Here is a 25275-nt window from a genome sequence, read left to right as displayed (position 1 = left end):
TCCATAGTGGGATGAGTCCCAGGCCCCTCAGAACCAGGGGCTCCTGGGGTGGGTGAATGCTGTGGCTGGACTCCCTAATAGTTGAAGATTAGTGTGGGGCTACTGCAGCCCCTGCTTCCTGTACTGGGGCCAGCAAGCTCCACTAAGAGTTGTGAGAGTCATTGCCAGGCGTTGGTGGTGCACGCCTTTAATCCCAGCACTCGGGAGGCTGAGGCAGGTGGATCTCTGTGAGTTCAAGACCAGCCTGGTCTACAAGAGCTAGTTCCAGGATAGGCTCCAAAGCTACAGAGAAACTCTTGTCTTGAAAAACAAACAAAACAAAACAAAACAAAAAGTTGTGAGAGTGAGGTCAAGATGGGTTCATTTGGAATGGCCAGGAAATGGGCTTCCATACTTGTCAGCTGGTCCCTAGAGCATTACTGCAGTGTAGGTGCCAGTATTTCTCAATTTCTCACTGGAAGTTTACTGCTGGGATCAGAGCATTCTGAACTGAAAGCTCTATGTAGGAGCCAGTGTTGTTGGGTCCAGTGCCTGGTCCAGGCCAAGCACTGGCTGCCAGCATGCCCCATAGGACTAAGGTCTGGGGATGTGTATCCTTCCTGAGGGGTTAGGGGACAAGGCCAAAGTTAATGTCTGCCTTTCCTTGAAATGTGGGCCTGTAGTGGAGGCAAAAGAAAAGAATGACCACAGGAATGATAGACAGGCCTGTGTTCTGGGGGACTGACTGTGGCTGTGTGTGGCATGGACTCGGGATGCCTTTTGTGCCTGCCTGTGGCAGGCTGAGTGGGGGCAGGCAGGATGAAGTGCCCAGGTTGTTTTGGAGATAGAGACAGGTGGACTAGACTGAAGAGACTGAAGGGGGAGAATGACAGTCCTCCCAAGCTCTTGGTCTAGTTAATGTCAAAGTCAGGGCCCTCATGAAAGAGGAATGGACTCTGGCCTGCATCAGGAGATAGGAGGAGGCTCATTGTCAGAGCCCAGGAGTCCTCTGGTATTAAAACCCTGAGGCTGGCCGGTGTTGGTGGCACACATCTTTAATCCCAGCACTCGGGAGGCAGGGGCAGGCAGATCTCTGTGAGTTCCAGTCCAGCCTGGTCTTCAAGGAAAGTTCCAGGAGAATCTCCAAACCTACAGAGAAACCCTGTCTCAAAAAAAAAACAAAAAACAAAAAAACCCTGAGGCTGGATGAGCACTCTTGAATGAATGGCAAGAAGATCTGAGCCCTGTGTTCAGGGTAAAATTCAGGTACACTGGTAGTAGACAGTAAGAGGAGGAGGCAAGGAGGGGAGGCATCCGAGTCATGCCACTCAAGGAAAAGTGTGTCTTGCATCAACAAAATGCCAGTGAGCCACACTGGTGATTTGATCATTGGACCCAGTGATGTGGAAGTCCCTGGAGATCTTGAAAGAGGAATCTTGTTGCCATGACAGCATGGAGTTGAGTTAGGAGGGGCCTGGGAGGGAGCAGCAGGCTGGGCTCATGGGAAGCTTTGATGGGCTACAGATGAAAGATGAGAGGAAGCCAAGGGCAGGTGTGCCTTTACTTATGGCAGGTGGTCATATCCACCCACGTGTAGGAATACAACTGCTACCTGGCTGTGCCTGCTGGGTGGCTTGGTGGTGGCAGGTGGTGATCAGGGTCTGCAGTATAGCACCCAGCTCCTGCTTTTAACTGCCATCAGAGGACAGTGAGACTAGGGGACAGAGGCAATTTGAGTGTGGTTATCAGGACCACAGTGTCATAAGTTATCTGTGTCTTAGAGGTGACAGGTAACTTCCCTAACACTTGCCCTCCTCTCTTGCTGGAAAGGGTACAGAGATGCACACTCATGAAGTACTTTCTCTCCTCTGTGGCTATGTCCTGAGTGGGTGCTAGGGGGATTGTCCAGGAGAATTCCTGTTATGGTCACTCCCTAGGCCTTGGCTGAGTCTGGCTGATTGGGAGATGACAGCGTGCAATAGATGTACTCCCCTCTGAGCGGCCGTTTCTTTCAGCAGATGTGAAGTCACCTCAGGTAGAGATATGCTCAGCTAGTGTCATGGTTGCTAGGGTCTTACACAGAAAATACCGTCTGGAGGAGTCAGTCTCCACACACTTAGGGACAATGATGCCCTTCTGGCCACTTTACCTTTCTCTGCTAACAGGTGTCAAATTGTCTTTTGCGTCTTTGTGATAGCCTCAGGCCATCTTTAGAAGAATCCCGTCTCTTGAGGCACTAAGGGGATATGTGAGGCCTGGCTGTTGATAAGAATTGCAGGAACCAGATGTGGAGGTATATTCTTATGATCCCAGAATTTGAGAGGCAGGAGGATCAGAAGTCCAAGGCCAGTATGGGATACATGAGACTATGTCTCAAAACAAAGGGAAAAAAAGAAAAATTGCAGGATGGCTGAACCCCTTTCTGATGTCCACAGCAAATACCCTCTCCCGCTATAAGCAGCAGCCACAAGGTTGCTTGTGGCAGACAGTGGGTGTGCCTATGTGCCCCTGGCCTTTGCATTCTTGTTAGAAGAGCAGTCACAACGGAAATGAAAATAGGAGCTGCTCCTAGTGACAGGCCTCTACGATACAAGAGGCAGGACAAGTCTGGTATTGTAATTTAAAAACAAACAAAAAAACACCTCCAAGAGAAGTCATACCATACAACAGGACTCACATAGATGTATTGGAACAGGAGAGAGAAGGGACAGGAGAAGAGGGCAGAGACTGGTCACTGGGGACAAGAGGGGGGAAGGGGGGGGGATGAGGGGGGCATGGCCCTTTTAAAAGGGAAAGTAGTGGATATACACAGGAAGTGCTCTTAATGGATGCAGCCGAGGGTGTATCCTGTCAGAACCCCAAGGGCAAGTCAGGACAGATGCCTGAATACTAACACTGGTAGTCCTCTGGGTGGTGCATGCAGGGCTATCGTTGTTTCTGTCTCCCCTGCCTTCACTATATACACCACCGACCTCAGCCAGAATTGGTAGCCATAAAAGATGATGCCTGGGGTATTGGGATTTGGGATTTGGGATTGGCAGTCTAGGATGCTACTTAAACTCCTTCTGTGCTCTGGCAACCCCAAGAGAGTGAGCCATAGGCAGGTGAGTTCCTGGAGTACTTTAAACAAGGCACCCCCAGTGCCCAGCCAAGACAGCTGCATGCTCAGACCTTGCTCCCACCTTCCTGGGCTTTCTGTGTGTATCTTTAAGGATAAGGATTCCGTTGGGCTGCTGGGGATGTCTCTCACTTGGTAAAGTAAACGTATATGAGGCCCTGGGTTCAGGCTCCTGCACAGTATATAAATCAGGTGGGACTGGTGGTTCATGCCTGTCGTCCAGCCAGGCACTGGGGTAGGGGCAGAAAGATCCTTTGGAAAATGTCCATTTTGGGGTTATGGTCACCTCCAAGAGAGGGACAGAAATAACTTATGCTGGCAGATATCCATGCATTGTCCCAAGCCTGGGCCTCCAATACCCACTTTCTTATAGGCCTCCAGTGTTCCAGCAGCCTGTCATCTTCCTGGGAGCCGATGTCACCCACCCACCAGCTGGGGATGGGAAGAAGCCTTCGATTGCTGCAGTAAGTGTCCACACTTTCTTCCTGCTCTCTTCTGGTACCATGCTATCTGGGGGCCCCTTGGCCCTCAAGTGTCAGTGGTCTATTTGCAGTGGTGTGGTGAGGAGAATGACATGGAGCTAGCTTACTTACTTCACCCGATTGGTTGGTCAGATCATGATCTAATGGCAAAAGGGTGACATCCCCTGAGGATGTCACAGGAGGGTGTAGGCTGCCATCTAGCCTACTGCCTGTGGTACATTTGGTGGGCTTCCCCCGTCCATCAACACAGCAACCACTCCCTCTGCTCTCAGAAGATTGCCGTGTCCTGTCCGTTCATGTAGCTCAGCCACATGCCTCCAGTAGTGAAGTTTGGCCCTTTGGAGTGCAGAGTGAAAAGGGCATCCTCTCACTGTGACTCTAGTCTGTAGAGCCAGGGCAGATGAGAATATGGAAGGAAGCAACAGGCTCTTTTTGTTCATCTGTCTGAAGCATGGGTCCCATCCCCACAAATGCCTTCTTGTACAATCAGTTTCACCATCATCAGTGTCTCAGAAGTTCTCACCTGGTGTGGAATGGGACTGAAAGGCCCTGTGTGGAGCAGCCTCCATTAGAATGGGCCCCAGCACCCTTTATGAGCCTTACACCCAGCTGAACCTCAGCCTTAAGCCACACTCTGTTTCTCTGCTGCAATTAGGATTAATCTTTCTGGGCTTTTTACCTATGCTGCTGTCGGCTTTGGGATTGTGAAAGGATTTGAGGTTCTTGCTCAGTGCCTGGCATACAGCAGGTGCTAAACAGACTTAACATCATTGTTTAATCTGTCTTAAAGGATGGCATATGGGGGCCATATAGTCAGGACCCAATTCCAACTCTCAGACTGGAAGGAGCCCCCAGTGTGTGCCAGGCACAGTTCTCTGGTTTGGATTGCATGTGGTGTCTAGAGCCAAGATCCCAGGTCTTTTGCCACATTGGGCTCTACCTGGTCACCATTGGCTTTTGTTTTTTCCTGGGTTGTTGTGCACAGGCCCTTGCTGTACGTTTTGGAGGCTTAGGCCAGTGTGTTAGTCTGAAACACATGCACACATAGGTACAGACACAGTTTTATTGGACCCGCTTAAAAGATTCAGTCTTACAATGGAAAGGCTGAAAACAATCAGTAGTTCAGTCCGTGAGGCTGGATGTTCAGTCCCAGTTGCTGGTTTTCAGTCTAAGTTGGCATCTGCCTGCAGAACAGGATGGACAAACCCAATAAGAGTTTGGGCAAGCAGGCAAAAAGCAAAAGGCTGCCACTAAGAGGTGTGACTCAGATTTAGGGTGGGTCTTTCCCCCCTCTGATGATGCAATCAAGAAAATCCCTCACAGGCTTGCCCAGCTACTTGGGCTTAAGTTGATTTCAGAAGTTGGGGAGTTGACAACCAAGATTAGGCCCCAGAGCCAGGCTTATCAAATCTCAGGGGCAGAAACCTCTGTGTTTATACCTGGTGCTTGCAGTTCTCAATCAGTAGGAACAGGTTTCTACTCAGGTTGATTTCTTTCTATTTATACCAACTTGAAATATTTCAGGGTCTGTTTATTTTCACAGTGTATAAGAGGGAAACTGTAGGTTTGTGAGGAAAACCGTAACCCCAAGCAGGGTCTAGAACAAGGAGTTCTGGGAAGGCCTAGAGACATTGCTGTGTAAAACTTCTCAGAGGAGTAGCAGGTCACCTGCTTTCCAGGGACACAAGACTGGCCCATCCTTTAGCCATCTGAAAGTACAGCTGGGAAGTGGGCAGGCCCTAGCTGTAGCTGCTCAGTTACCCTTGGGCCCTGATCTTAGAACCCTGAAGTATCATGGTTTGCGTTCTGGCTGTCTGGTTTGCTCCTTCAGATGACCCCCATGAACAGCTTGCTTCAAGGGGCTGTGAGCTTCCTGGGGACCAAAGTCTGGAGATAAAAAATCTTCAGGGTGCATATGGCTTTTTGGAGAGGTGGTTGCTCTTGAGACACTAGAAGCATCCCTAGTTGCTTGTATAACCCCTCTGGCTGTCCTGCAACTCGCTCTGTAGACCAGACTGGTCTGGAACTCACAGAAATCTGCCTCCTTCTGTCTCATGAGTGCTGGAATCAAAGGTGTGCGACACCAATGCTCAGCCAGTTTAGTTTTGCCTTTTCTTAGGTATTTTGGGGCAAGTATCCCACCTTTAGAAGGTACTTAGCATGACTTTCTGCTGTGAAGGACATTGTGGGGAGATGTTTCTTCATAGGCTGTCCAGCAGGACCCTAGAAGAGGGACTTCTGAAGCCCTTGTCATCTGCTGACTGTATGTCTCGTAGGTTGTGGGCAGCATGGACGCACACCCCAACCGCTACTGCGCCACCGTGCGCGTACAGCAGCACCGACAGGAGATCATCCAGGACCTGGCCGCCATGGTTCGGGAGCTGCTCATTCAGTTCTACAAATCAACACGCTTCAAGCCCACCCGCATCATCTTCTACAGAGATGGCGTTTCTGAGGGCCAGTTCCAGCAGGTGGGCTACACCAAACTGTCTTCTTGGCCTTTGTTGATTGTCTGGTCACAATGTAGAAGGCAGATTATGGGGTCAGGCTATGCCATGTGAGATTTTGGGGCCCATGTTGGTGGAAGGCAGGAGTGGAGTTGTGCAAATAAGCTCAGGCAATGGAGACCTAAGTGAGGGGAACCAGGTCACGGAATATGAGAATTGGTTTTTAGGGTCCAGTGACAGCTTGGAGCTCTTTGAGGATAGTGTTCAGGTACCAATACAATGGGTATGGAGAGCTATAGGCCTCATAAAAGCCCAGGGCAGTGAGAGGAGGGAATTGCAGATATTCCAGCCAAGCTTCGATAGCAGAATGAGCCCACTGTGGCCTGGAACTCAAGAAGCTGCTGCCCTGGGGTTCCCTTGCTGGGCAGGGCTAGTTCTTTCTCCACTTTACCCTAGTCTCAGCAGATGCTTTCTTCGGACCTGGTAGCAGAGAATGGAGAAATAAGACATGTAAGCTAGATCTTGTGGGGATGATGGGTCCCCATACTTGGGGAGCATTGGTATCTGCCCTGGCATTTCTAAGGTCTAAAGTGCTTGAAAATCTGCTTGCCTTGACTACGGGCTAATGGCATACCACAGAGGACATGTGCATTTGCTTTCCTGTCCGGGGTGCATGCTGCAGTTTTTCATTTTCAGAACAGATGCTCATGCCCCCTGGGAAGGAGTACCCTGTTGGCCTCTGCCCTTCCTGCCCAAGCCTCTAGAGCTGGGCTCTGCAAGATCTTTGGTGACAGCTTCCACAATGTATTCCTGTGACCCAGCCATGTTTCCCCTAAGTAGAACCTTCCATGCTCCCCGTCTTTAAACTCACTCCTTCCTGGTAGAGAGGTTATACCAGCTCCACCCCCTTAGGGAATCCCAGAATCCCCACAAGCGAATTGTCTGATGGAATTCTAGACATACTTTTGAAACATTGTAAACAGTATTTGATTGAGGCTGCTAAATCTGATGTTGCAAGGCATGGTAGTACACCTTTAATCCTAGCACTCAGCAGACAGAGGCAGGCAGATCTCTGTAAGTTCCAGTCCAGTCTTGGCAGTGTAGTAAGACCTTGTCTCAGAAAGAGAGGGAGGGGAGGGAGAGAGAGGAAAGCTGAAGAGCACCCTGTCTTTAGTGTACATCTGCAGTCCCAGCCACTCTGGAGACGTGGGTGGGAAGAGTGCTTGACCTGAGACTTCAAGGCTAGGCTGAGCAGTATTGGGAGATGGGAGACACTGTCTCAACAAAAGTCCGTGTTCCCAGTACCTATGAACCAAACTCAGCCACTCTTTCACATGAGACCTTCAATGCAGGATCGACAGTTGACAGGTGGAAGGGATACCTGTTACTGAGTGCTGCTTGGTGGAGAGCCAAGCGGCCCAGGTCTGACTTAAGACAGTGTTTGCCCCATTTGTCTTGCCTCTCCTCTCAGCAAGCAAGTGGCAAATGGCTCAGCTGTCCATGTCCACAAGTCTTTGCAGTAGTGTTTTCTGAGCCCCTTGAGAATAGAATGAGAAAATTATGGGTATCATGCCACCCAGTGTTTTGTACTTTCTAATTTTAATCATAAGACCTGGAGGCCAAGCCAGGCAGTGGTGGCGCACGCCTTTGATCCCAGCACTAGGGAGGCAGAGGCAGGTGGATCTCTGTGAGTCCGAGGCCAGTCTGGTCTACAAAGCTACACAGAGAAACTCTGTCTCGAAAATCAAAAAAAAAAAAAAAAAAAAAAAAAAAGCCAAAAAAAACTGGGAGTCCCCCAGTCTCTATGTAGATAAAAGTTTGGTCATAATTTTTACCATCAAATCTAAATAAACTAGAGTTGTCTGGGAAAGGGGGACCTCAGTTAAGCGGTTGTCTCAGCTTGGCCTGTCAGCAGCATATCTGTGGGACATTTTCATATTGCTACTTGATATAGGAGGGCACAGTCTACTGTGGGCAGCACCATCCCCGACCAAGAGCGTCTGGGCAGTATGGGAAAACTAGCTAAGCTGAGTAGAGAGCTACATGCTTTTTAATCCCAGCACTGGGGAGGCAGCGAGGTAGATCTCTATGAGTTCAAGGCCATACTTGTCTAAGTAGTGAGTTACAGGTTAATCTGAATAAACAAAAATGAAAGAAAGCCAGCAAGCCAGCAAGTAATGTTCTTCTGTGTTTTCTGTTGAGTTCCTGCTCTGACTTCCCTCAGTGATGGGCTATAGTCTGGAAGTATAAGCTAGATAAACCCTTTTCTCTCCCAAGTTGCTTTTGGCCAGTCTTTTTCATCACAGCAGCAGAATGCAACTAGGAAAGCTAGCAGAAGGCAGAGTGGTGCTCCTGACCCAGTGCTGGCTAAACTGCCTACCGAGTGAGGCCCCTGATGCCTGCCCCTATCCTGCAGGTCCTCCATCATGAGCTGCTGGCCATCCGAGAGGCCTGTATCAAGCTGGAGAAGGACTATCAGCCAGGGATCACATTCATCGTAGTGCAGAAGCGCCACCATACACGCCTCTTCTGTACAGACAAGAATGAGCGGGTGAGTAACAGCTCTGTGGCTGCCACAATCTGGGGAGACTGTTCTGAGAGACAGGAAGGACTTCATGAGGACCCAGGCTCTGCTGTCTAGCGAGACACCCCTCCCCACCCCCCCCCCACGCCCGCTTTGGTGAGGAAGATCCAGGCATGAAATATCATTTATCTGATAAATGAAATAGAGGTATTTCAGAAACAACCTGTCAGAACTCATGGCAGTTCTAGTGATAAACCCAGGGATTAAGCCATCTTTCAAGACCCAGAAAAGTGTTTTCTGTGCTTCTAACTGTACAATGAGGCTCACAACTGTGTATAGGGCAGCTGCCTAAGAAAGGGGTTACCCAGAAGGGCAGGACTTCAGGGTGTCTACCAGACCCTGAAGCCAGCATGATGGTCATTGCAGTTCAGCTCTGCCCCATGACCTCTAAGGTGGCCTGCTATTTGTTTACAAATGTTGTGGGGAGACTGAGGTATGACATGAAAGGAACCACTTACCAGTAAAATACTGTAGCTATGGTCTCCAGTGCTATGTCCAAAATGACATAAAGGAAAAAAGACCCAACAAAAGCTTATAGAACTTGGAAGGGAAATTGACACGTACAGTGTCACAGTTGAGTGTTGTAACACACACACCTCTGTCAGAACTAGAACAGGCAAGAATGAGTGGAAGCAGGGAACGGGGATGGTGAGAAGAGCAGCAGGTGGCAGTTTCACATGGGAAGAAAAAGTCTCGGGTGGTTTCCAGACCTTGATCTTGTAGAAACCATATGTTTTGATCATTACGCAAATGTAGTTTAAGAATGCTTGACGCTTTCACTTCGCTGCCCGTAGCTCATGCATTAAAGATAGAACAAACAGAAACTAGAGCACTCACAGCTGAACAAAACCAAATTGCTTCCTATCAAATCAGCTCAGCTTGAAGACTTGAGTGCATTTACTATAAAATGAGAAATGGCCCTGTGGACCATGAAGGAAAGCTGTGGATCCTGTCACTGGTGTCCCCTTGTAGTCCCGTGTCTCTCTTGCCAGAGGTATTAGGGCCTAGTGGCCCTAATTCTCTCTCCAGAATGGGCAACAGTAAGAAAGTAATGAGAATGCTCGGAAGGGAAAGGATCCCCTCCAGGGTAGCAGAAGAGACTGTCGATGTCAACTGCTACAGATAGTGACACTTAGCCAATGTATTTTGAAAAGTGTCACAGATGCTTATGGGGTTATGTGTATTTACAAAGTCATCTCAGGAGCTAAACCCAAAAATTCTTTTTTAAACGTCACCCATGCCAGAATCCTTAGGGCCCTGAAAGCTTTATAGGCAGGGTTCCCACACAGAGCTTCAAAATGTGGCTGAGAACAGTAAAGGAGTAATAGCAAACAGACTTTAAAAACAGCAAGAAAGGCTTGTTCACTTTTACAAAGGAGAAGCGGGGGTGGGGGGGGTGGGGTGAGGGGGTGGTACTAAGTTTGGACAGACATGGGCACGTGACTAAGATCCAGGACAGAGGGTCAAAGTCAGACCTGCATGTCCACTCCCCAACTCCTGGACCATGAGTTGTTATGTCTCTGTTTTTCTGGCCTGCCTACAAGGATAAGGCTGTTGAGAGGACTGACCAAAACACATGGCACCAGTCCCTGATGTGTTGTTCATGAGGATATGCCCATGCTAGTGATGGGAGTACAGATCCATAACAGCTTGGAACACAGTTCTGACAGTTTCTGTGTCCCTCCAAGCCAAAACAAGAAATTACTGAGTGTTCAAGGAATTTGTGGACAGAAATTGTTTAACTGAGCATAGTGACACATGCCCTGTCAACCCAGCTCAGGAGGCTGAAGTAGGAGCGTTGCCTTGAGTTGAGTCCAGTCTACAATATTCAGTGAGTTCTAGTCCAGCCTGAGCTCCAACGTGAGACCCTGTCTATAGATAAACATAAACAATGGAGGGATTTTATGTCATTATTGCTTGTGCTAGCAAGAAAGGTACAAAGTAACCACCACACCCAGCGGGGAGTCTGCATGTTTTGTATGTGTAATTGAAACATTTTAAGTTGGTTACGATGGTGTACAATGCGATTCCAGCGCTTGGGAGGTGGGGGTGGGGACATCAGGAGTTGGCTGCATTCTTAGCCACATCATTTTATTGGAGCCTGTTCAATTCAGATCCTTCAGGAGACAGATTGCTTGATGGTAGTATCTGGATGCAGTGTGACCAATAACCCCAGCCCAATTTAAGTTCTGTCCACCATCCTGCCACAGCTGATGGTCTCTGTTGCTGCAGGTTGGGAAGAGTGGGAACATTCCAGCAGGTACAACCGTAGACACGAAAATCACTCATCCAACTGAGTTTGACTTCTACCTGTGCAGTCATGCCGGCATCCAGGTATGGGAGGCTCTGGGATGTTTGTGATGTCATACATTTGGGGTGTGTTGTGAGTGTGGCTGTGGGGCTCCAGGTCATGCTGTGGCCAGGAGAGGTGGGCTCTTGACCAGGTACCGGAAAACTGTTTCTGGGTCAGACACTGGGAAAGAAGTAGTAGGAAGGGACCAGTGTGGAAGTGGGTGTAGCAAGACCAAGGTAGAAGGAAGAGTGATGGTGAAGGCCAAGGGATTCAAAGTGTGTTGTTTGGCAGCTCGTGAGCTAGAGGAAGCTGCTTTGGTTGGGGCCTAGAGTGGCTCGTGTTCAGCTGCATGCTGGCTACCAATAAAATGCCAGGACAAGAGCAGTACTGAAATGCTCTGTGGCTTCTCTGGAAGACAGCATTCTGCTGTCTTCCTGATACTAGAGTAAGGTCTTTGAAGACTGGCTAGTAGCAAATGGACAGGGAGGAGCCACCACTCTTCCTGCTAGGTGAGTGCCACTCTTCCTTACAGGAAACTTTGGAGGGAAAAGCGCCATCAAATACTCTAATTCCCACTTTTTAAATGTTAATATGTAGCTTTGATGGGAGTTTTTTTTTTTTTTTTCTTGGTATAATAAATAAAACATTGTAGAAATATATCCAGAGGGCATTCATTGTTTTTCACTCAGCCCCTTAAGAAATGTTATCTTTTCTTGCTACATCAGATGCATAATTATGGGATGTGGGGTGGGGTACAGTGTGATGTCTTAGCACAGCTGTGCGGCCTATGATGGTGGAACACCCTGCCCCCATCAGTCACCTCAGACCTCCATTGGTTCTCTGTGTTAGAGACACTGAAAGTCTTCTCTGCTAGCTGTTCTTGAGTCATGGCCATATGTAATAGTACTCTGTGAGATGGGCATAGTGATGTTTGCCTGTAATGCCAGTACCCAAGAAACTGAGACAGGAGGACTGAGTTGCAGGTCAGCCTAGACTAATGCTGCAAGACCAGGGGTGGAGGGAGGGATGTCTTAGCTGTGATTTTCCTGTATGTGAATAAACAAATGTATAATCTATTTTATAGATATAGATCTTTTAAAAGTAGATGGGTCTGAGGGTTAAAGACAGGGTGCTTCTATTTTACCAGGGATGGCCTCAAATTTGAGTCCTCCTTCTCCAGCCTCCTGGGAGCTGGGCTCAGAGACATGTGCCAGCATGCCCGTCTTAACAGGAATAATAATTGTTGTTGTTCTTGGTAAAGGTCTTGTGGTTATTCTTTCAGGGGACAAGCCGTCCTTCTCACTACCACGTGCTTTGGGATGACAATCGCTTCTCTTCTGATGAGCTGCAGATTCTGACCTACCAGCTGTGTCACACCTATGTGCGCTGCACGCGCTCTGTGTCCATACCTGCCCCAGCCTACTATGCTCACCTGGTGGCCTTCCGCGCCAGGTACCATCTGGTGGATAAAGAGCATGACAGGTAAATATCACACCTGAAATGGGTTTGAGACAAGGCTGCTTTCTTGTAGGCAGAGATGAAGGCTTTCCATAGAGGAAAGTAGCAATCCCCTTGGCCACTTGTCAACAGTGTGACCATAGCATGTTGCTTTTTATACATGTGTCTGGTTCCTGTTCCTGGGTTGGTGTTCAATAAAGGCTGCATTCTTTCTCTTCCTCTACAGTGCTGAAGGAAGCCATACCTCTGGGCAGAGCAATGGGCGAGATCACCAAGCACTGGCCAAAGCGGTCCAGGTCCACCAGGACACACTGCGCACCATGTACTTTGCTTGACATGTTGTAGTGTTTAGCGATTGTGTATCAAGTTGGATTCACACGAGACCAGCTACACTCAGACCAACAGATGCCCAGCCCTTCTGTGACAGCCAGCATCGAACATGAGATGTCTTTGGTTTTATTAGATCCTCCATTTTCCAGAATGCCTTCCGTCCCAGATTTCAAACTTGGATTTTGAGCTGCAGGCCTGTATGAGACCCCATTGTAGGAATCGTGGTTTGCCAAAACCTATAAGCTGCTCACTGAAAGAGTCCCCTGTTTCCTAAAAACAAAACAACAACAAAATGTCCTAAAGCAAGTCTATGAACTCTCAGGGCTTTAAAACATTTTTAATTTATTTGGTCATTCAATTTACTCATTTTTAACACCTGATTCTCAATGAAATCGATGGGCTGTGACGGCTCTGAGCATGAGAGCAACACAACACCATCGCCACTGGGGTTTTAAAGCCTGACCCTAAGAAGTTGTCACTAATGTTCAGTTCTAAGGGATGCCACGTGCTCTGCAGCCCCAGGGCAAATGGCTGCTAGGTATCCATGGTGTCTCTCACCTGCCACTGCCTGCCCTTGAGGCCAAATGAAGGCATAGTGGCAGCAGAGAGGATGGTCACGTGTGTTTACAGCAGTGACAGGTCCGAGAGATTGGCAGATAAGTGCCATTTTGATAAAAATTTATTTAAAAGAGAGAAAAAAAGACAATATACTGACAGTCTAATCATAAGATTTGTCCTGTAGGACTGTGACATTTATTTTCCAAAGTTTCTAAAGAATACGGGTCTGTGGTGATAAATACAGTACAATCCTTTTTCACTGTTATGTCTTTAATGTAAGAGAAGAATATATATATCTGGTTTGCAGTATTAATGTGGTAGGTAGATGCTGTTTTCCTTTTGTTGACTATGGGGTGCTCCTCGTGACCTGTTTCACATATCAGGAGCTGTTTGGAGCCTGGAGACAGGCCACCTCTTGTGGCTTTTAGTGTTTAAGTAGCAGAATATGCAACTGGCTTCACATGACAGCGATGCACCCCCCCCCCCTTCCCCAGTGTGAACTGTGTAGCCTGTACCTCTGGGAAGGACAGTGTGCTTGCCAGTAATTTACCGTCCTTCCCTGCCTCATCCATGTGTGTCACTCAGCCAATGAAGCACAAATGGAATTTATTTATTCTTCCATTGCTGGGAAACAAGCTCTCTCGTGTTAAGAGTGCACCTCTTTCGGTGTGCAGTTTTGGAAGGTGGCTTTCATAGGATCTATGCACTGACTCGAGAGAGATCCGCCGGTGGTGGCTCTGCTGGCACAGAACTGACAGGTAGGAATGGGGCATGCCCGAGGAACTGATGGTGGGCAAGGCCAGCAGGGAAGGCACAGAATACTCTGGGTGGTATCTGCTTCTGGGCCTCAACCCAGCTTTGCCAACCTAGAGATCACTGAACTGAGAGGGACACTATGAGAAGAAGTTCTGTAGGTGGCAGCAGCCACTTCAGTGTGTGTGTCCAGTGGGGTTTTTTTGTGCTTGTACTGACGCTGAGTGAGAATCAGGTCCCTGTCCCACATAAAACTTCCTAGAAGGAGACGCGCCTCCGCTTCTGTGCTGCTTTGTGCCCTGTGGGTTTTTCTCTGCCCCTGCTGATGGTCCTTACCCCCCAGTTCTGCGTCATTTACCTCTGACCCTGCGGTGGGGGAGGTGCCCACCCCTGCCCCCCACTGTGGCTGGCACCTCATGCTAGAGGACACAGTGCCACCCCTGCCCCATCAGCCACCTGCTGGGTGGGAGGGGCAGACGCAGTGACCTGGGATGTCATACCCTCAGCGGGCTGTGTATCTGTGTGTGCATGTGGGTGTCTTAATAATGACATTAGTCTCTTCTTGCTGTGTCTTTAAAATTCTTGTAAAGTGACAAACCTCTAGTCTAAGAAGCACTGGGGCATTCTGCTATCCCATTGGCAAGTGGCACTTTCTCAAACTGTTTCCAAAAGGATATAAAAACACTTAGCTCACCAAGCATGGTCAGGCTGAAAAACTCATTCAGCTGGTAAACCTTTAGAATCTGAAATTAGATTGTTTTTAGCTATTCTTGAAACCATATGTCTCAAAGGTCTGTCTTTAGCCCCTTGCCATGGGATCTCAGGCATGCAAGTAAGTGTGTTAGAATATAGATTCTCAGGCCCGCTGCCAGCCTCTTGGATCTGGCACTTGCAGCCAGCTGAGTGTCTGTGTTTTAGGCCACCCCCATCCCCACCCCCATGGCTGTGGAGGCTTTCTGAAGCAGTCCCCCATGTCGCCAAGGGAGCAGGAAGGAACCCTGTCAGAGCTCACACCTAGGAGCACTTGTGGGCTAGGGGAGATAATATGAGCTGGGAGTTTTGTTGGGTTTTTTTTTGTTTGTTTGTTTGTTTTAGTCATCTTAAAGGATAAGTTTTCTTTTTGATGGGCTAAAGGACTTTAGCTGTGGCCTGTGCTTATTTGTGACACTTTGAATATGAAAATTGTCCCCAGACCAAATGTCCTTGATTGAATTCAGATGCATATTGTCCACACAGCCGATGGTAGTTTATAAATGGCTGGAGTTCCAATTTCTCAGGTAAATAACTGTTTCCCCCAATTTTTGCCCTCCCCTTATTATTAGCATAGGTTCTGAGACAGTGTGAGCCCTCAGAGTTCTGTGGGCACTGGCTCTCAGACTACACCTGCACCGACAACTGGCCCTCAGGTGTCTCCTGAGGGGATACCTGGCTAAGGTTGAGGACTGCCCACTTGCTAGCTGTATTCCCAGCCCCACTGTTAAGTAAGGTGTGCCTTGCTTTAAAGCAAACTGAATGTGATTATGTATCCATTTGGAAGGGAAACTAGGATGTGCCTGTCTCTTTAAGAGAGGCTACCCAATCAGACTCTCATGCTGGGACTCTTTCTAGAATGTTGTAAGATACACACTTTTCAAAAACCAGTCATGACTATCCCCTTACCACTGTGTACACCATGCAAAAGCCTCTCCCCATGCTGATGAAGTAATTCAAAACTCTAGGGAGGCCTTGAGGCCCCGGTCTGTAGATGAGCCCTTAGTACTACTAGCAAAACTCCATGCTGTCACTGTGTGTTGCAAGCCCAGATTGTCCTAGTCCCCATCAACCAACCGTAAGCTGAGCACATCTGTGCTTCTAGAAGGGGGCTGTCTGGGGAAGTCCTCACATGCACACTTGATACTACTTGGTCCATTGTGTTTTCTCCAGATTTGGCCTCTTCTCACTCCTCATACCCACTTGCTTACTGGCCTCCAGCCCACAGGGCACTGCCAGTAGGGAGGCCGCTAGTGCCATGCTGTCCTCAGCTGGCCCAACACCTGTTTTCCTGATGTTTACCTGTTACTGAGCGCTCGATAGAAAGACAGCCCCTGCAATGGGGTTGGGCAGGGTTTTTTTTGTTGTTGTTGTTGTTGTTGTATGTTATTTTATTGTTTTTAAATGCAAATGTTGCTATTTATTTTTTCTCTCCTGCTCTAATTTGATTCAGTTGAATTGGCTATCCCAATGCGTGTGGTACCTGATGGATATGATAGAGATTATTTTCCCCAAGTGTTATAACTGACCCAGTGTTTACCTTCAGGCTTGTGGATGCTTTATTTTTGAAGCCACAGATGTAGTTTTTCTGGATGAATTGTTTTTCTTATAGATGGCAGCGGTATGCTTTTGCATTGATCTGCAGGGTGATTTGAATTTTATTTTTACAAGCAGTTTTTCAATCAAATTCTATATTTGATACAATGTGTTAAGGGTAGACCAGCCTCAAGTCATGCAGTTGGGACCCCTGAGTGTCCAGGAGGCCTTAGGGCTAGGTGGCATCTCTTGGTAGTCCCTGTGGTGGTAGCACTGGCTGGTCACAGCCCTTCAGCATGGCCCTGTCCTCTTGGATTGTTACAAGGATTTTTCATGGGCATTTTGCTACACAGGCAGTGGACAATCCCAGTGGCCCCAGACAAGCCATAAGCAACCTTTCTGTGACCTCTCCCTTTCACACCCATGAAGAAAAGAATGTGCCCTGAGTAGACATTACACTCCCTTGGTGTTCCTATGCCTCATTTGCGAATGCAAACATTTTGTTTATGTTCTAAGCCCTTCCCCAAAGTAACCATGCTGGCTGGCTCACCCTGGGCAGTGCACATGTAGCTCTGTCATGGGTGCCCTGTGGCAGGCGTGCTGACCCTGTAAATTGCACTGATCTTGTGACAGTTTTCTTTATCGCATCCAGCAATGAATCTGCTGTACTCATTTAAGTGATTGTAAACAGACTCATAGTGACAGGAGTGATGTGGACGTGCAACATTGCCTTGCTTCTATGATCCCAACACACATTTCAGTATTATATGCTAGAGTGTGCAGACTGGACTCTGTTCCCTCAAGCATTGTGGACTAGCCTTGTCTTGCTTCCCGACAAGAAGTTCTCCACCTCTGAACAGCATGACCTTTGAGACCTGAAGAGAAGGCTTGAATGTAAATGTATTAGTTAGGAGTCTTTGTGGCACCTTTGGTCTGTTTAATTTTCTTGTGATCTGCCAGGCCCCCAAAAGTATGTCATTCTGGTTCCATGTGGCCTTTGTCAACTTGGATGGCATCTGAATGGCCCAGCTAGTGTTAACAGGCCATCACTGCATTTCTTTGACCAGCCCTCAACTTAAAGCTGTGAGGTCACTGCTGTGTCAGACTGTTGATGGTACATCCATGGATGGCAGGGGTACCTGAAACCCAGTGCAGCCCCTCATGCCTTGTGACCCTGCTGGGTTCTAAGTCCATGCTCTGTTCAGTCCCACACAAACTGTCTGTGGTCAGGGTACCCAGTGTCTGAAACAAAGGGAGCTTTTACACTCAAACCGCCTCATGTGTGTCTGTGTGTGTGTGTGTGTGTGTGTGTGTGTGTGTGTTGTCAGTGCCATTACAGTGCCCCCATTTTGTGTCTTTGGATTTGTTCTGCCATTTTATTGTCTCTCAAGTTGAATGTATCGGCTTAGCCAAATCACTACAGGAGGTGGTTTCTAAAAACCTTTCAGACAGATGCATAAAAGCTACCTCTGACTTCTCATTGGTTTGTGTTTGCTCTGAAGCCTCGATATCCACACTGAATATAGCCAAAATATCACCTGAATAAACTGAGTTGTGAACTCTGTTCAGTTCTGGCTTGAAAATGAGTGTGCCATACTGTGATCTGGGGCAGCCTTCTCTGCTGTCAATGACTAGGGGCTCCTCAGCACTGCCCTGCTAGGAGACTCTAACACCTGAGAGGCTGGCAGAAGGACTTCTTTGCATAGGGAACATGCACCCTGCAGGGCCACATGTGGCTGAGCCTGGAGACAGCCCTGTTGCTGCCTGTTTCTGCTTTCCTATTAAATGTAAGAAGTCATCTTTTCCCTTGCTTGCTTACAGATGTGTTGAAAGTGGCTTCCTGCTCTTCCCTCCCTTTTTGTACACTATCAACTCATAAAGGTGCTTCATCACTGACTCTCATGCAAATAATGTATTTAAAGCAGATGCAAGGATTTGGATGGTGCAAGCATAGCCAACCTTTGATCTTGGGACCCTGTGTGAAAGTGAAGGACTGAAAGCACCCCAGGCCCTCTATTTGGAAGGAGTAATGGGTTCTGTTGAGTACAAGTCTCCACTAGTATTGGCAGTGCAGGTCTGACTTACAGGTTTGTCATGGGGACCCACCACCTCTAACCAGCTCTCCTGTGGTTGTCCACTTTGCTATCATCCTCTTACATCATGGCTCTGCCTGCATCCCTTTGGCCTCTCTCTCTTCTTAATTTTGGAAATTAATTTGGGGCTAATTTTGGAAAGTCAGCACAAGCTCCCAGATTCCTCCACTGGTTGGCTTAGGAAATCTTGAGGACAGTTTTACAGTGTCATGAAGGCAGGTGTAGAGGAGTGAAGGAGGGCTCTGCGAGCTCCTCCCATCTAGTTCTAATACATTGTAGAGGGTGTTTGTCATCTCATATACTTTTGACCTGCACAGCTCACTACCCTTAGAAGTCCTCACATGTTTCTATGTGGAGAAGCAGAGGCATGGCATGTGGGTATTTGTGGCACCCCAGGTTATTTGGGTCCTCTGACTTGGCTGAGGGTTTGGTGAGAATGCAGGGTGATGCAGAGGTATGAGCCACAGCCCTCAGAGGACACCGGCACAGAGGCAGCCTTCCCTCTCGTGACTTTTGTGAGGGTAACCAAACAATCCAAAGCCCTGGCCACTGCAGACTTTAGCTAAAACTTTTTTTTTTTTTTTTTTTTTTTTTTCCGAGACAGGGCTTCTCTGAGTAGCTTTTTTGAGCCTATCCTGGCACTCGCTCTAGAGACCAGGCTGGCCTCACAGAGATCCACCTGTCTCTGCCTCCCGAGTGCTGGGATTAAAGGTGTGCACCACCAAAGCCTGGCCTTTTTTTTTAAACTGGTTGCCATGAGAATGCTGGCTATGTAAAGCCTTCCATTACCCTGGTGGTTCTCGTTCTTCTATTCCTGGGGGCTAAATGGCTGAAGGAGCTCCAGTTTTGTTTAGAGCTGGCTTTATTTGAGTTCATTTAAAGCTAAGGCATCAGACAGTACCTTCTTCCCTGCGGGTGTCACCAGGAAGTAGGTGTGGGGACAAGCTCCTTAACATCTGAGGTCACATGAACACCTACACCAGCCATCAGCAGAGAGACATACACATGTGGGGACAGAAGTTCTTGGGAAATCTACAAGTTGTAATGGCCACTAAAGGTTGGGACAGGGCAGGCCCTCCAACCTGTATAGCAAGCAGGTGGCCCTAGCCCTCCTCCAGGCAACTGGCTGTACTGGCTAGACACTGAGTCCCAACCTTGCCCCTTTAAAGTCCGTACCTCAGTGTCCTTTCAGAGTCATGCTGGTACTAGTCTTTTGTTGACCCTACCTAGGAAGTTTGTCGGCCCTTGGCTCCTTCTTGCAAACTGTGATGCCACTCTACAGCCACAGAGATACCCTCAGTCAGTCCCATCCGGGGTTCTTTTGCCCGGACATGCAGGCTCACCTGGCTCACCTCTGCTGGGTTTGAGGAGTCAGGTGCAAGACCATTGGTTAGGTGTTGACTGGCAGAAGCTGCTGGTCTTGTGTTCTTGGCGCCTCATCAAAACTGTCTGTCGTAGTGGAACTAGGTGTAGAGGGAATGAGAATCATGTCCAAAGTGTCTTCTGGACACCCTTGAGTGTGGGGGAGATTAAGACCGGGCGAGGAGTCACTGGGGAACTTCTCAATTCATTTTTGGTTCTTTTTCAATTATTTTATAAAAATAAAACAACTGGAAAAATTGATAGAAACCCCTCAATACATGTTAGGCAGGTAATCGGAAGTATATGGGAGGTCTGGATTCAGGGCTACATTCTCTTCCTGTATTTATGAGGCAGTAGCCACTTTGTTGCACAGAAACTTAGAATTATTCTCTTACAACTCTTTTTATTTTCTGTTAAATAAAAACTCATTTGCCCCTACAGTTATAAAACATGAATTTATAAATTTTAACAGCCACACTGAAATCCTTCTCAAACACGGGACTCAAATTTCAATTTTAGGACTCAGTTTCAATGTGTTTTTATCTAACAACAACAACAACAACAAAAGAGTTGTAAGAGAATAATTCTACGTTTCTGTGCAATGAAGTGGCTACTGAAGAGAATGTAGCCCTGAGTCTAGACCTCCTATACTATATATCCCATATGCTTCAGGTTACCTGCCTAATATGTATTGAGGGGTTTTAACCCTTGGTTTTATCAATTTTCCTAGTTTTGTTTTATTTTTTATAAAGTAATTGAAAAAGAACCAAAAATGAATTCAGAAGTTCCCCAGTGGCTTCTTGTCCAGTCTTAATTCCTCCTCACCACACACACACTCAAGCATATGTAGAAGACATTTTGAATCAAAATGTATTACATCCATTTAACATTTGCTACTTTCTGAGAGGTGGAGTGACTGGCTCCAAGGGCCTGTTTCAGGTGGTACTCTGTATGTCATGGACATGTTTGTACCTGTACAGTGGATCTGTGTGACGTCTTGTGCTTGCGGTTTAGAAACCACGCAGTGCTGTTTGTAAATTGACAGTTTCTGTGTAAACTATTATTTATAACCCTTGGCCCCTCTGTATAATTTTTCATATGCTACATGGATTGTATAATTAATTGTAAAATTATAGTACCTGCTAAACCCAATTCTGAGGCTTCATGTCATTGTCTTCGGTTTGAAACCAGCCTGTGGATTGTGAGGATGCCCAGGCCTTGCGTGATACCAGTAGTGACATCACATTAAATTAAGCCTTAATCAGATTTGCATTTCAGAGTATGCAAAAAATAAAAATAAAAGATAAAGTAGGCAGAGTGAGTTTCAACTGTCCAGATCAAGATGCTCAGTCCTAATTCAACATGCGTCCCCTCTGGAGCTAAAAAGGGCCGTTGCCAGGGTTACACTTCTCCGTGCTCTCCTACATAGCTTGATGAAAACTGATCACGTGCATCTCTGTGGCAGTCTGTCTAAGACCTTTGCAGGGTCATCTTCAGTCATCTGATTGCTCTCCTCCAGTCTGTGATGAGCCTTGGCTGCTGGGAACATGATTGAGGTGTAGGTTTTAACAACCTTACTCATAGGTTAAACTCTCTGCTGGTACTACCACCTGTCATTGCTTCTGCATAGATTACAACAGATTTTTGTTTCTGTAAAAGCATCTTCAAAATCTTGAGATCAGAAAGAGGGGACCCAGCTTTCTTTACAATGTGGATCTACCTCAGTTAAACAGTTGGGTGCTATTTACTAAGTCTGTCAAATTAAATTGGAAAAAGTAACCAAACAGTGGGATGTAACTAACTCCACATGAAACTTGAAATAATCATTTCCGTTTATTTAATGATATTTTTAATTTATTTTGTGCCTTTAAGTTACCCCAAATGCATTTTTGAAATTCTCTTGCAAGTGGGGAGCCTGACTGACCATGCAAGTATCCCATCCAACTGCTATCGTTACTGGGACCCCGGCCTACCCTCTTGAGAAAAGGAGGGGGAAATGTGTCCAAGAGCAAATTTTACATATAACAACATTCTACGCATAACATACCCCAGCTCTTCTATGCATGTGTTCATAGCTATCACTTCATTTCTGTGCCATCGAAGGGGCACGCCCCCCCAAAAAAAAATACCCCTTGTTAGCTGTCCAGTTTTCCTTTTCCTCTGACATGTTTTGGATACGACTTTCTTTCATAAACAGCAAATGGACTGTTGTGGATTCCATCTCCTGATTTGCATGGTGAAAGTGCTAACACCATGGGCAGAGGAGGGGCAAGCTCACGGCTGTCTGGAGGCCAGGCTGGAGGTGGGGAGATGTGCAGTCTGCGCAGCCCATGGTTCCTGAAATCAGGAATACTTTTGGATGGGTAAGAAGATCAGAGATCGATGACTTTCCACACTTTTATATTTGGCAGTTTACAATTCTAGACTTTTCCTACTATGGCAATCTTTTTTAACAATTCTTTGGAAGTGACACGATATTTTGGAGTCTTATGAATTTCATTTTATACCAATAAGAAATAAAGTTAGGCATCTTCCCTGTAGAGTATATGTATAGTCTTACTCTTTTAAAGCGATCTCTAGGTTTTAGAAGAGAACCAACTGTACTGGGCAAGACTGCGAAAGATGATTTGGAAGACACACACACACCCCGCCACCCCCCCCCCCCGCCCCGCTTTTTCTCTGCCCCTACTCTTCCCCTTTGCAGGACCTCAAAAAAGGAAAACAAGAAAAAGAGAGGTGATTCTAGTTAGACGTGTGTGGGGTTTCTTTTTATTGTGTTTTGTTTTGTTTCTTAAGCTTCCATCATCAGGTTGATACTTAAGCTATATTTTATAGAATAAATCCCCTTTTAGTATGCTGCATATAGATATGAAGCTCAGAGCTGTTGCACTTTCTCTGTAATCAATGCCCTACAATTGGCTTGCCGGAAGCATTTTATTTTAACCTAACGAGTACTTTGGGCAGGTGATGAAATTTACATAGGTACCTCAAGTCAAGACCTGCGTGTGCTGCATTTTGGTTTGTTGATTTGGGTTTGGGGTGGGGGGTTGTTTGTGTTTTGTTTTGTTTTACCTTTTCTATGTAGCATTGTATTTTCGTTTTGTTCAGATATTATGCTTTTTGGACCCCAATAGTCTGTTGAAAGGAAAACTTAAAAAGTTAGTATCCTTCTTCTTGCTCCCTGCAGTATGTGGTTCTAAAGGTCACCCTACTTTAGGAATCTTTCCCCAAGCACACCTGAGTAAAGGGGTACTACACTTCTCAGAAGGCCGTGCCACTTAAATCCTTTGTGTTCATGCTGCTTCATTTCCTTCTCCACATTAGCCAAGGGTAGGTACCTCCAGTTCCAAGTTGTGGAATCTTAACTTTCACACACAGACCTCATGGGTGTTCGTTGACTCAGTAGCATGACTCTAAAGGCACTGCCAGCGTGCAGCCTCTGGGAGCCTGGCCTTGGAGCGGCAGCCTTCGTGTCTCTCTCAGCACTCACCCACAATGACCTGGTCAGGTGGTCTGCATGGACAAGACAGCTGGTGAGGGAAGCTGAATGCTGAGACACTGCGCATCTCTTGTCGTGTTTAAGCTTAGCTGGGTCCTTTTACATTTGTTTTCACAGCTTACTAGGTTAAATAGTTTGCACTATTTTTGCAATAAATTCATGGGAAACCTAACAGCTACTTATGTTGTTCTTACTGTGTGTGTAAACTAATACTAAAAGTTTGGTATAGTGTTTTTTTTTTTCCACCTCCTTATGTAGCCCTCTAACATGCACAGAATGCTGTAAATCTGATAAAATATGATGTGAATGATATTTTATAAAGTTATTTTGTATGGTGTCAATTTTGTTTTGCCGCATAGTATGTCAGCAAAAAATAAATAAAGTTCCTCATATTCACAGCTGCCTATTCCAAAGGTGTCTAGTTACTGTCTCCCTTGAGAGCACTGTCAAATACACTGGCTGAGTCCAGCGTCGCCGGTTCACCTTCCCAAAGGGGTCTGGGTCCTGTTCTGCAGAGCTCCACACCACCCAAGGATCTGGTGTGGAGCATCACAGGTAGAACAGTGTGGTGTGAGAGAGCTGCTGTCCCACCCCAACAGCACAGAGAGGACGGGCAGAGGCCATTCAGTTGAGGCCTTCACGAGCAAGGCCCTGAGCTCCAGGCATGTGAGAACGGAGTCCTGATTTTTTTCCATTCTTGAAGCTAGCTCTGTTGCTCTGAGTGGTGTAAACATGGTGGTGCTCTCGAGTCCCAGGAGGCCTATCCAGCCTCATTTGACCTGTATCTGTGTGAAAGTTCAGGTAGTGTTGGGAAAGGGGGTGGTGGTGGTGATGGGGTGTCGAGAAAGCTCAGGCACCCGAAAGTCCCTGAATGAACTGAACATTTGCTATGGCAGACCAAGTTCTGTCTTACTTTTGACCACAGCAGCAACAGGTAAATGACTCAATGTTCTCTTTGTTTGTGCAACTGGGATAGTGGGCAACTCAGTGATTGCCATGGTAACATGGGGATGGAGATGCTGGCAAGAGATTTTTCAGAGGGTACTAGAACTGCTCTTAATGGTGATCACATGATTGTATGTGACAAATCTGTGCACCAAAAAGTGGACTTTTAAGTGGCTTATTGGAAATCACCTTAAAAAGCAAATGTGTCAGCTATGGCAGAGACAGTCTTACAGTCTTTAATCCCAGCACACAGGCAGGTGAGGAGACCTCTGAATGCAGGGCCAGCTCAGATGGCCTACCCAAAAGGCCAGCTAGGGCTATATAGTGAGAATGAAGGATGGGATGAAAAAGAAAAGTGATCATTAGCTTGTAGAGGACACAGGTAGCATGGGAATGTTGTGGGTGTTTTGTGTATTGATAGTGAGCAGAACTGGTATGCCCTTATAATCCCCACCATTTGGGAGGCTGAGGCAGTATTACAAGTCCACCCAGTGTTGGTGGTGCACACCTTTAATCCCAGCACTCGGGAGGCAGAGGCAGGTGGATCTTTGTGAGTTCGAGGCCAGCCTGGTCTCCAGAGCGAGTGCCAGGATAGTCTCCAAAGCTACACAGAGAAACCCTGTCTTGCAAAACCAAAAAAAAAAAAAAAAAAAAAAAAAAACGCCCAAAAAACAAACAAACAAAAAAGTACCAGTCCAGCCTTGGCTACGTTCAACAAGGATATCAAACAAACAAACAAAAAAATGTTTTTATCAAACTTTATAAACCACAAGATGGTTTTACTAGATATAAGTGACAACAGAAAAATGAGAACCATCCCCAGTGTCCAGCTTGCTTAAAGCATTTACATAGAAGATTGTGTCTTAAAATGCATGTGACCGATGTGCTGGGGCTCTCTTAGAATAGGAAAGCTACTTAACATGTTGTTGCTGTTTGTTTTGGTGCCTGCAGTCCGGCCTTGTGCCTGCTAAGCGAGCACTCTGTCTGGCTCATATCTACAGCCAGAAATGCTAACTCTGAAATTTCACAAAATTATCAGTAAGATGTTAGAAAAACCAAAGATCCTAATACCACTTCAATAAAGCATG

The 25275-nt window shown here is 46.9% G+C and overlaps 1 protein-coding gene across 2 annotated transcripts in view; it reads left to right on the top strand.

Annotated features, from left to right (window-relative positions):
* The window catches only part of Ago2 (argonaute RISC catalytic component 2), an 84990-nt gene extending 61342 nt beyond the window's left edge, over positions 1 to 23648 (top strand). For both annotated transcript variants that reach the window (XM_027403778.2, XM_035440656.1), the window contains exons 14-19: positions 3471 to 3561; positions 5856 to 6050; positions 8443 to 8577; positions 10843 to 10944; positions 12186 to 12385; positions 12588 to 23648. In XM_027403778.2, the coding sequence (XP_027259579.1) occupies positions 3471 to 3561; positions 5856 to 6050; positions 8443 to 8577; positions 10843 to 10944; positions 12186 to 12385; positions 12588 to 12696 (832 nt within the window). In that variant the 3' untranslated portion in view covers positions 12697 to 23648. The remainder of the gene's footprint in view (positions 1 to 3470; positions 3562 to 5855; positions 6051 to 8442; positions 8578 to 10842; positions 10945 to 12185; positions 12386 to 12587) is intronic.
* Positions 23649 to 25275: the final 1627 nt, after the last annotated feature.

The sequence above is a fragment of the Cricetulus griseus genome, chromosome 2 (assembly GCF_003668045.3).
Source record: "Cricetulus griseus strain 17A/GY chromosome 2, alternate assembly CriGri-PICRH-1.0, whole genome shotgun sequence".
Taxonomy (NCBI): domain Eukaryota; kingdom Metazoa; phylum Chordata; class Mammalia; order Rodentia; family Cricetidae; genus Cricetulus; species Cricetulus griseus.
The sequence above is the reverse complement of the archived record's forward strand: the minus strand, read 5'-3'. Positions and strand labels throughout refer to the sequence as shown.